The following is a 12,090-nucleotide window of genomic DNA, read 5'->3' as shown; positions in this document are numbered from 1 at the left end:
GCATAGGGTCCCTAAGATTTATAAAAACAACTCGATGGCACCTCGCAGCGACAGCAAGTAATCTCTTCCTAAAGAAATGAAACTATATCCACACTAAGATTTATGCTTCATTCCTAGTAGTAAAAAACTGAAAGCATTCCTGATATTTATCAATAAAAATAAATGGACTGTTAATATGCACAGCCCTATCGATAATCTCTGAAAGTTAAACCAAACACAAACAAGTAGATTTTGTGCAAGTTAAAATTCTATTTACATGCTGTTCTACAAATTTTGAACGAAGCTATAGGTGTCCTATAGTTGCCTAGAGTTTGACATGTGGGGGAGATTGACACAAATGGGTATGAAGGAACTTTTGGAGACGATCAAAATGTTACCTCTTTGTTGTAATATAGGATTATATTTGTTAAAAATAATAAAGCAATCTCAATCTTTGAGAAATGAACTGCGCAGTGGGCATATTAATGGTTTGTAACTCATTCCTCTTTTTTTCCCCCAAAAGGAGAAAACATGAAGGCAGGTAAAAGCTGCCGTCGCATCTTGGTCTGCTGTTTCTTTTCTGTAAAGCATTGCGTCCCATTGGGCGGGGCCGGGGGGGGGGCGGGGGCGGAAGTGGGGCTAGAATGATTCAGGCAGGGCACTGTCAAAGCAAATACCTACACTTTTCCTCGACTAAGACCTGTAGTACAAAAGTTGTTATTTGCCAGGGTGGTTCTGAAATGGGCACAGTAGGCCAAATTAGTTTTGGAACTTATGCTCTATAAAACGTGTACCCCGAGGCCTGAGACCAAGATTAAATCTGTCTGCACAGGGTGTGATGTGTTGTCAGAACGGGCTGCCACCTTGATCAGGCAGTGCTCACCAGTGATCCCATTGCCAACACTGAGTAGTTTCAATTGAGTTTTCTAAAAAGACAAGAAATACATTTTAGAGCTCTTAAAGTTGTCGCAAGAGAAAACACTCCTCTCTAACAGTTGCTACTGCTAGATCTCATCTAGCCAGGGCTGGTGGATTGCAAAGTTATTGTGGCAAGCTGAATCTACTGCCAAACAGATTCACGGAGTTTTTCTGTAGAAAACAAAAATGTCTTCATTAAATGTACATTTGATAGTGAAACCTTCATTTTGTGTGCTTTGTGTTACCAGGTATCTATCATCCCACGCGGCAAAGGATTAGGCTATGCTCAGTATTTACCAAAGGAACAATACCTGTATACCAAAGAGCAGCTCTTAGATAGGATGTGTATGACTCTCGGTGGTCGTGTGTCAGAAGAAATCTTCTTTGGAAGAATTACTACCGGTGCTCAAGATGACTTGAGAAAAGTAACTCAGAGTGCATATGCCCAAGTAAGTGTATGAGACGGTGTTTCTTCTGCACGTTAGCACATTTCCATGAGAAATTGACATTCTTGAAATGGCCCTAGAACAATAGAATTGTGCTTAACTCGTTTAGACTTTTTAGGCAGATTATTTTATAGATATTTGTGTGTATCATTCCAAACAGAAATTCAGCACCCTGTTCAGCAATAATTCCTATTCCCTCCTCCCCCTACCTTTTGATGTTAGATGTCATCGGGTTGGTTCTCACCCATAGCAACCTCATGCACAACAGAATGAACCACTACCTGGCCCTGCACCGACCTCACAATCGTTCCTATGCAAGGGCCCAATGTTGCAGCCGCGGTGTCAGGCAGACTCCTTGAGTACCTTCCTCTGTTTGCTCTCCCTCTACTCTACCAACATGATGTCCTTTTTCAGAGACTGATGTCTCTTGACAGCATGTCCAAAGTAGTATGTAAAATGAGGTCTCACCATCCTTGCCTTTAAAGAACATTGTAATTATACTTCCAACACAGATCGATTTATCCTTTTAACGATTCATAGTACTTTAAATATTCTTCTCTAGCACGACAGCTCATAAGCATTGATCTTCTACTGTCTTCTTTATTCAATGTCAATTTTTCTGATCTCGTAAGATGTAGAAGTGATTAGCACTGAGTTTTTTAATTTCATTATTGTAGAATTCCTTCTTTTGTTTTCATCAAGTATTTAAAAGCCATAACCAACGTCATGGCTTTCTACTTCGTTCTGGTCTTGTTCTCCTTTCATCTGGGTTTTTGTTCTTATCTAATTCACTTTTTATTTCCAGCAATTCCTTCTTAATGGGAGGCTTGGCCCAGAAAAGAGCTTGTCTGGTTTGTTTTTTGGGGGGCAATCAGTCTTTCCAGACCTTCCTCTGGACTCAGGGAACTAGAGGATTCAAATGATTTTTTAGCTCTCACATGGCCATGCCACACTTTCTAGCAAGAACCTGTTGGACATTTTAGGGTCTGCCTCCTCAGGCCCATCTGGTCTTTCTCCTCTCTTTTCCCTCTTACAAATAGCATTCTCATATAGGTATTGTAGCTCTCGGTAACTTCTCCCCGCCTTTTTGTCACTGAATTTTGTTCCAGATGTTTGTAGTTTTCTGGCTTTGTTTCCTAGTTGAGTTTAAAATACTCTGCCATCGCTGTTACCCTATGTACAGGATACCCTTCTCTATGAGCTGACTCAAGGCTCCCGTGTTAATATCCAAGTTAGAGAGCAATAGTACCATAAAATGTGTACATTTTTGCCACTATAAAAATTCAGTGCCATTTTATAAAAATAATATTGATCAGTCAAGAAAAATGGATGACTACCACTATCTATCTGTCTATCTAAATTTTTTCTGTCAGATTGTTCAATTCGGCATGAATGAAAAAGTGGGACAAATTTCCTTTGACCTTCCACGTCAAGGGGACATGGTATTGGAGAAACCTTACAGTGAAGCCACTGCACGACTAATAGATGATGAAGTACGATTACTTATTAATGATGCTTATAAAAGAACAGTAGCTCTTCTCACAGAAAAGAAAGCTGATGTGGAGAAGGTAGGTACCAGTCATATGACTAATTTCCCATCAAGTTTGCAAGAAAAGAATAAAGTGATAGATTGGAGTGTATATTGGTTTATAAAGTTCTGAGGTTCTCCTTTCTGGTAAGCTTTTGTTCTCATTCATCCTGGCTATTTAGTGCCAGCTCTGTCTGGATGAGGCAGTTTGATAGAGTGGCGAGCAGAAGCAGACACAGCCCCACCTCTTAGAGCTCTTACTTTCTAACTAGGAATATGAATAAGAGGTCAGTGAAGTATGCGAATAAGTATACCATAAACAATAATGAAATTAGCATTCCCCACCAAGTGATTTACCAGAGCTTTCAAGGAGCACAATGATTGATTGGATTTACAATTGTTTTTCACCGCCAGAATCAAAAGGTAATGAAAGATGAAAGAACAAAAAAAGAATTTACCACAAACAAGGCAACTAGGAAATTGGTACATGGAAGTTAAATGTAGCTTGATTATAGACTAACAGCAATAAACACGCTTGGTGAATCCTGTCGTTGCACCTCACTTGATAGTACCTATTGAAAGGGAGAGACACATTCTCTCCAAACCATAAATTTCATGCATCCAGTAAACCAACTCTTCCAAGACCTATGCAGCCAGCATTGAGAATTTTTTTTGTTCATTCAACATTCCCTACTCTAATGAGAAAGCCACAATTGGAAAAGCCTTTTGAGGCAATTAAAGGCTTTTCTCAGATAGGCTTTTCAGTTAGCAAGTCTTCAGAGACACCTGTGTGTACCTGCCTTGGTGCCAGTCCTTCCTCCGCAGTCCTTGTCTAAGTGGGGGGAGAACTGGAGGGCGCGAATCATGGAGCCAGAGAAGGGTTTATATGAACGGGTAAAAAGGAGTTTAAATTTTAAATGAATCAGGGTAGAATATGAGGAGCCCCCCCCCAAAAAAAAAAAACCCCTCTGCTCATATGTTTTTTTGATTTGAGAGGGATAGTGCATTTCGAGTTTGTTCCACCAGGTCACACTGTTATACAAGTTTTCCATTTAGAGGTTCTGGAAAGATTACATAACAGTGTGTGGCCCAAAAAGACCTAATTTGTGACAAAGTAGTTTGCCACCACGACAGTACATCTGTTCACGCAGTCATCTCATTGTGTCAGTTTTGGCAAAAACAGCATGCCTCTCTTGCCCCGTGCATCTTACCTGACCTTGCAATGTGTGACATCTTTCTGTTTCGTGAATGTAAAGGGACATGAAAGGACAGCAATTTGATTACTTAGAAGAGGTGAAGAAGAAAACGAGGCAAGTCCTGCCAGTTATCCAGACAGATGAGTTTGAAAAAATGTTTCCCAGAATGAAATTGCAGATGTGACAAATGTATTAGGTATAATGGAGAGTAGTTTGAAGGTGATACTTTGGGGGGAAATTCCAGTTTGGGGAGAGGGATGGAGGTACCCCCTTGTACTTAAAAGAAAGGAGGACGATGTACTATGGAACCCCGAGAGCAACATGTGTACAAAGGGCTTGAGGAAGTTTTGCAGAAATTAGAATGAAAAGATAATGCATTTTTTTTCCCACTCTTTGAAGTCACCTCAGATAGTGTAGAGAAGAGGCTGGGGTTGAAGGGGTAGACAGTGAAGGGTTACAGGACTAGATGTGAAGGGCCTCAAAAGTGACACAGAAAATGTGGAACATACTTTTAGAAATAGATGTGACCTAAAAACGATCTAATCTAGCTCCCTTGTCAGTCTAATTGGGGTCTTTGAAGGATGGTAAGCAGAAATGATCATTATATAAAAAGATGGGTATGGCAGCAGAGTGGAAGACCACAAGACAGCTCACATTCCTGAGATGATGCCAGTGGGAGCAGGCAAGGAAGAATTCTAAAAACAAGATTTATTAATTAGCTGCAGAAAATGAAAGGGAAGAAAATCTCGAACAGACTTCAGTGATGACAGACAGGAGCTGGTGGAAGGCATTGAGGTGCAGTTTCATACTCAGGAGTGTGAGTGATGGGTAGTTGCACGTTGAGTGTGGACAGGTGTTCTTGGCTGGAGGTAAGGGTTTGTCATTTCATATAGCAGCTTGTGGGAACCAAGGGAAGAAGCTGTAAGAGACGATGGAAAGCAGAATTCGCTCTGGATTACCAGCTCCATGAGAGCAGAGCATGTGTGGCAGTTTCCAGGAGTAAGGATTCCATTTGCACTGAGCAGGTGCTCAAATGCATCCAGGGGATAAGTCTATCTACTATCTCACTCCTTCATCTGTGCCATATATATATACTCGTGTGTAAGCCGAGTTTTTCAGCACATTTTCAAGGCAGTTTTTGTGGTAAAATCAGGTGCCTCAGCTGATAGTTGGGTCAGCTCATACTCAAGTATATACGGTACATAGAACATGTTATGACAATAATTTGATAGAAAAAATCAGTTGAAAGAGAATTGGTTTAATGTGGTGATATATATACACACATATATATGCAAATTGAGGATTAAGATGTCTAGGAAAAGGAATTAAAATAATGTTTATTTCTCCAGCACTTATATCTGCAAACTGTATTTTAAAACCATAGCTTTTGAATATTCTGATTGTTTTCTTATAGATATATAAAAACACATATGGATAAAATATGACATCTAGTTTTGTTTTTGTATTTTTTTAAAAATACTTCAAGGAATAGGTCAAACAAAATTGACTTTAAGTTGATAATTTTTTATCATGGTTACATGGGGATTGGTTAACCATTCTATTTCTATATGTATTGAAATACTCTACAGTTTTGAAAAAATCAAAACGAGAAAGTTTATTTCATATCTTTTAAAACCATACCATTTAATATAAACTATAGATATATTAAAACCCATTTTGACTCATAATGATCTAATTAGTTAGGGTAGAACTTCCCCTCTGGGTTTCTGAGACTCAATTTTTCCTGGGAGTAGTAAGCCTTGTCTTTTGCCAGCAGTTTATAATTTAAGCAGCTTAATTTTCTTTTGCAACAGTCAGACGGCCTAACATGAACCCCATCCTCTACTCTCCTGACACAGTCACTTCCTTCCACAACGTAACTAGTCAGGTCTCCCTTTTCTGTGACCCTTTTCTGTATAGTGACAAAGTCAGAGGTCAGCAATAGCAAATGATTAAAACTTCAAGACAATATATTTGGGTGTTAACCTTGTTTTCATTTTGTACCTTTGCCCCAGCCTACCTCTAGTAACCACTTTAAGCTATTTATCCTTCTAGCATTTCTTTATGTACAAAGATATCTTATTTTCTACATTAAAATCAAATGTAGCTCCTTATATAGTGCATTTTGCTGTTTTCATTTATGTATCCTTGAGATATATATAGAACAAAGAGAACTTCCACTTTTCTTTATTACAGATTCATAATTACTCATTCTGTGTATGTACTGTCCCATGCTGGTGGACATTTTTGCTTCTAATACTTTAAAACATGTTTCTAACACTTTTCGTTGCTTATATTTGCCTCTTTAAAATCATGTTACCTTCTATATAAGACTTTTTTTAAGTGGCCTTAAATCTTTATTTTAAATGGTTTAGGCTGAGTAAGAATGTTACCACTTTTAAGTAGATACTTACTGGGTCACTGTATTTAATGGAAATTGTTTATTTCAGGTTGCTCTCCTATTGTTAGAAAAAGAAGTATTAGATAAGAGTGATATGGTTGAACTTTTGGGTCCCAGACCTTTTGTGGAAAAATCTACCTATGAGGAATTTGTGGAAGGGACTGGCAGCTTGGACGAGGACACATCACTTCCAGATGGCTTGAAGGATTGGAACAAAGAGCGTGAGAAGAAGACAGAGGAGCCCACGGATCACAAAGTGGCGAACCAGATCAAAGGACAGATGCCATTCTAATTGCCTGTGTGTGGTTGCAATTTACACATTATTTCAAGTAGGCTTTCTCGGGAGAATGAGAATACTGCTAAGTTGATTTTTAAATCAACTTAAAAGTGAACTTAGCCAGGTGAAATGGTGAGAAGAGTAGTTTTTAATCTTCTACCTCAGAGTTGTGGTGGGAATGGCAGTGTGACATTCTGAAGCTGTTGAGGGAAATGCAGACTGTCTCAGAGCTTCATTGGACAGTGCAAGGCCAGTCAGGGCCTGGAGTGCTGCTTTCGCCTGGACCCTCAGGAAGGTGTGCTGACCGTGTGCTGGGGTGATGAGTGTATGAAATCTTGACAAAAGTTGAGAGCTACTTTTCTCTTTGCATTGTCCACGTCCTTATTTCCCTTTACCTTCCCACTGTAGATGCAGGTTGCCCATGAGCAGTGAAATCAGAGTCAAATTCAGATAATATTTTCATTTGACCTAATTTAACAATCAAATTCTGATTACTTGTTGCTGTTTAATGGAATGGTTTTCTACAAAGAGCTGTAATATTTTAAAATATTAATGTATTGTGTAATTATGGCTTCTTTACATCAAGAAAAAAATAAACACTGTACTTTTTTTTCTCTGAATACAAAAAAGGTCTTTATTTTAAAGAGCAGTAATGGCTTAGGAATTAAATGTTCTTGCTTTTTCTCATCAGCTGATGTATTTTTAGACAAATGTCACACACATTATGAGGTTTTGTTTGTTTTGTTTTTTTTTTAATTTGGCCAACCTTGATTTCCCATCTTCTCTTCAGGGCATTTTTGTAATAATGCTCTTTTTTTAATCAGCAACATGTTTAACAAATTAAAGTTAGCATGTTTACAGAAATACCTTGGAGAGGGAGTGGTTGGCAGAAACCATATAATGCACATATTTTTATGTAAGAAAAATCTAGATTTGTGTCTTCTGGGCTGACATACTGGATTTTGTATGAAATATAGACAAAGTATACTCTGAGACAGTGGGTTTTAGGATCTGGGTGATGATGTCAGCATAATAATCATCATTAGCTAGCCTTGAGCCAACTTTGGCCACACTGTCAGGGTCTAGGGGTGGATCAGGATGGTGGACTGAGACAGGCTGTTGCAGATCATCCTCTTCTCGTTCAGGAATAACGACGCTAGCTGTCAAGGACTGGTAACAATTGTTTTCTGTGGTTTGTCAATAAAGTGGTTCAAATCATTAACTACCACTCCTTTCTATTTGAAGAGAGTTAGGTAGTTTATGGTCACAGAGATACTGCAGCACCCACACAATGTTTTGGATTTTTGTTGTTATTATCTGTAAGGCTTCCAAGAGTCAGAGTTGACTTGACAGAAGTAGCCTCAAGTAATTAATGTATTTTGCAGTGTTGCAGAAAAAATGCTATCGGAAGTGTCGTAGCCCTATATCAGAGTTCTTATAAGTTCATTTGGTTTTCAAGCACCATGATTTGGATTTGGAGCTACCAAACATTTTTTAGCAGCCTCCTTATATGGTATTCCAACTTGCCTTCATATTTACCTAATTGTGTTGTGAGAGCAGGGGTTTCAGGCTTGAGATGTAACATTATATGGTGTTTCTGGAGACAGAAGGCAGGACTTGTGTCTTCAAGTGACATAAAATTGGCTAAACATTATGACCCACTGAGCATCACTTGGGAACGGGCACCCTTCCCCCAGAACACCATCATTACACTTCTCCTAAATGCTCTGCCAGCAGTCTACTGAGGAAGCACACTGCCTATCTTCCTACTTTTAGGAAGTAGGTTTTGAAAGAGTTGTTTTAAAGCTGTAAGATTCACCTATTCCTAATGGGGATTCAGCAAGGGCAATGTAACAGAGAGAAATTACTGAAACCCAAGTGAAGGCTGAGCATGATAGTGGGACAAGAGGAAAGTAAAAGGAAATAGAGGAAAGAACTAGGAGGATAAGGGTATTTTTAGAGGTCTAAATACAGGCATGTACATATGTAAATATATTTATATAGGATGGTGGGGAAATAGATCTATGTGCATATATTTATAGTTGACATTGGACCCCCACTCAAGTACTTACTCAATGCAAGAACACTGTGTTCTATTAAATTGGCATTCCATGATGTGCACCTTCCCGACACGATCGCTGAAGACAAATGTGTGCATAAGCATATGTGGTGAAGAAAGCTGATGATGCCAGGCTATCAAAAGATACAGCGTCTGAGGTCTTAAAGGCTTGAAGGTAAACACGCAGCCATCTAGCTCAGAAGCATCAAAGCCCACATGGAAGAAGCACACCAAACTGTGTGACCACGAGGTGTAGAAGGGACCAGGTATCAGGCATCAAAGGACAAAAAATCATCAGTGGGTGCCCACCTGCCCATATGATCACTGAAGACAAATATGTGCATAAGCAAATGTGAAGAAAGCAGATGGTGCCCATCTAATAAAAGATATAGCGTCTGGGGTCTAAAAGGCTTGAAGATAAACAAGTGGTCATCTAGCTCAGAAGTAAAAAAGCCCACATGGAAGAAGCATACCAGCCTGTATAATCACAAGGTGTCGAGGGGATCAGGTATCAAAGAACAAAAAATCATATCATTGTAAATGAGGGAGAGTGCAGATTGGAGACCCAAAGAGCTTATGTAGACAACTGGACACCCCCTTACAGAAGGGTTATGGGGAGGAGATGAGCCAGTCAGGGTACAGGGTATCGATGAAATATACAACTTTCCTCTAGTACTTAAATGGTTCCTCCCCCAACTATCCTGATCCCAATTCTACTTTACAAATCTGTCTAGACCAGAGGATGTACATTGGTAACTAGAAACATGGAATCCAGGACAGATGATCCCTTCAGGACCAATGGTGAGAGTGGCGATACAGGGAGGGTGGAGGTAAGGTGGGGTAAAAAGGGGGAACTGATTACAAGGATCTACATATAACCTCCTCCCTGGAGGACAACAGTAAAGTGAGTGAAGGGAGACGTCTGGCAGTGTAAGAAATGACAAAATAGTTTATAAGTTATCAAGGGTTCATGGGGGAGGGGGAAAATGAACTGATATCAAGAGCTCAAGTAGAAAGTGTTTTGAGAATAATGTTGGCAACAATGTACAAAAGTGCTTGACGATGTATGTATGGATTGTGATAAGAATTGTACAAGCCCCCAATAAAATGTTTCTTAAAACAAGATTCACCTAGTTAGATGAGGGATTGGTGATTTATTTATAAAATTCTTGTCTTCCATGTACCAGACCCAGGTTCAATTTCTAGCCATTTCTCCACCTGTCCTATCAATCATTCGAGGCTTGCATGGTACTATGGTGCTAACCAGGTTTCACTGGATGCTTGCAGACTAAGAAGAAAGACCTCATGATCTGTTCGCTAAAATCAGGTAATTACAGCCAGTAATGGTGGGGCAGGATCGGGCAGTGTTTTGTTTTCCTTGTGGCAGGAGTCACCATGAGTTGGGCTAGAGGCCCCGACTCTGTCAGCTAACAATGAAATTACAGTTGCTCTTGCTCCTTATGCACCTCTTCGGGGAAAGGGTGCTGGGCTGAACTCGGCTGGGCCTGCCGTGGAATTGGTGGCTTTTGCCCACAAGTCCCATTTGATCCAGCACACTACACATGAGACTTGGTGGTGACTCAACTCGTGCTCTGGCACCTTTAAACAAAAGACAAACCCAGGTGCCATCTCGTCGACTCCTTAGTAACCCTCTGAACAGAACTGCTCTTAGGGGGTCCCAAGACTATGACTTTTCAGAGGTGTTTCACTTTATTCTCACAGCATGGCTGGTGGGATGGGCCCACCAAACCTGTAGTGGTTAACAGCCCAACCCTTAGCCCAGTGTGCCACCAAGACGCCATAGACACTACTCAAATGGCCTGAAATTGTTGCTTAGCCTCAATGGTTCACCTTGGTTCTGCAAAGAGATCTGTCATAGCCTCATCCAGCCCTTTGAGAGGGCCATGTGTTATTATACAGCACGCACTCTACTCATCTTTTCATATTCTTCGAGATCAAGCTGGAATCTTGGTTGAAATCTTTATGGCAAGTTGGGGGTTTTTTTTACACACCATACCCTCAAAGAATAGCTTAGAATTCTTTCTGCCAGGGGGACTTGCTTGCACATCTGTCAAATCTTACTGTGTTCCAATCTTGCCCTGGTCGGGGGCCTGGAATGCTTGTGGTCATTGTACACTAGGCAGGACGGAAAGCAGTGGTTCCAGGCAAGAGTGGTGCCGTGGGCAGCATGGACTCTGACTCCTCACAAAGTTTCCCCCCTTTGTGCAGCACAGGCTGCAAGGGCTCTGCGCAGTGCCAACTCGGCACTGGTGCCAACGGCCACCATCTCCACCAGAGACTTTGGTGTACAGCAAAGGAGTTACCACTCCCATCCCTACACTCCTGTGGCTTCACCACATTGGAAATGAACACCACTCACTTTTTATTTGATAAAGCAGATGTTAATAACTAACTTCTAGAGACAATAGGAAAACCCTGAAGGGAACAGCAGTCTACTTGCTACCTAGTATAGTATGGCAGGGGTATGTGTTTTCCAAAGCTTTAAAAAATACTGTTATTAAAACTATAGTTATATTAGGAAAACTAGTATATTGTAGCTAGCCCCAATCTGGGTTTCCTCAGTGAAGTTCCAGAAGCACATCTCAGGAACTGTAAGCTTCAGGGTGCTCCCATTTACCCCTCTTGATCCCACCCGCCCCATGCTGTCTGTGCCTGGAAGACTGAAAGCTGCTGCTTGTGGATTCATTGGCCAACCAGAGCTGTGCAGTTACAGAAGGCTAGAGATATGCCTGCCTAAATATGATGGCCTATGACGAGATAGCAAGATGGAAGATTATGCAGGACTAGCTAATTTGTTGCAAATGAGACAAACCAGTAGTCATTAAGTTGACTGACTCTCAGCAGCCTCAAGTGAGTCAACGTTGCATTTTCTGTGGCTGCTTTGATAGAAGTAAACTCATGCCTTTTTCCAGCGGCACCTTGGGTGGACTTTATATTGCTGGCCATACATGCTTACCTTTTGTTCCACCAAGGGAAGGAGAGGCGAGGTTTTTTGTTTGTTTTCATGTTTGCACTACTTATAAGTTCAGCAAAAATAATCTCACTCATCACTATCAAATCAGTTTTTACTTACAGTAATGCTAGAAGACAGTAAAACTGCCCCTGTGAATTTCCGAGATTGGAACTCCACGGAAGAGAAAACCTCCTTTGCCTCCTGCAGGGCCACTGGTGGTTTTGAACTGCTGGCCTTGCCGTTAGCAGGTCAGCAGCTCAATGCATAACTACTGTGCCACCAGGGCTCCATGCAGGAAACTGATAGTCACTA

The 12,090-nt window shown here is 40.6% G+C and overlaps 1 protein-coding gene across 2 annotated transcripts in view; it reads left to right on the top strand.

The window, feature by feature from the left end:
• Positions 1-9,899, top strand: part of AFG3L2 (AFG3 like matrix AAA peptidase subunit 2) — a 73,514-nt gene extending 63,615 nt beyond the window's left edge. For both annotated transcript variants that reach the window (XM_075532579.1, XM_075532578.1), the window contains exons 15-17: positions 1,146-1,346; positions 2,717-2,911; positions 6,518-9,899. In XM_075532579.1, the coding sequence (XP_075388694.1) occupies positions 1,146-1,346; positions 2,717-2,911; positions 6,518-6,760 (639 nt within the window). In that variant the 3' untranslated portion in view covers positions 6,761-9,899. The remainder of the gene's footprint in view (positions 1-1,145; positions 1,347-2,716; positions 2,912-6,517) is intronic.
• The last annotated feature ends 2,191 nt before the right edge of the window (positions 9,900-12,090 follow it).

The sequence above is a fragment of the Tenrec ecaudatus genome, chromosome 15 (genome assembly GCF_050624435.1).
Source record: "Tenrec ecaudatus isolate mTenEca1 chromosome 15, mTenEca1.hap1, whole genome shotgun sequence".
Classification (NCBI taxonomy): domain Eukaryota; kingdom Metazoa; phylum Chordata; class Mammalia; order Afrosoricida; family Tenrecidae; genus Tenrec; species Tenrec ecaudatus.
This window is presented reverse-complemented; position numbering and strand designations above follow the sequence as displayed.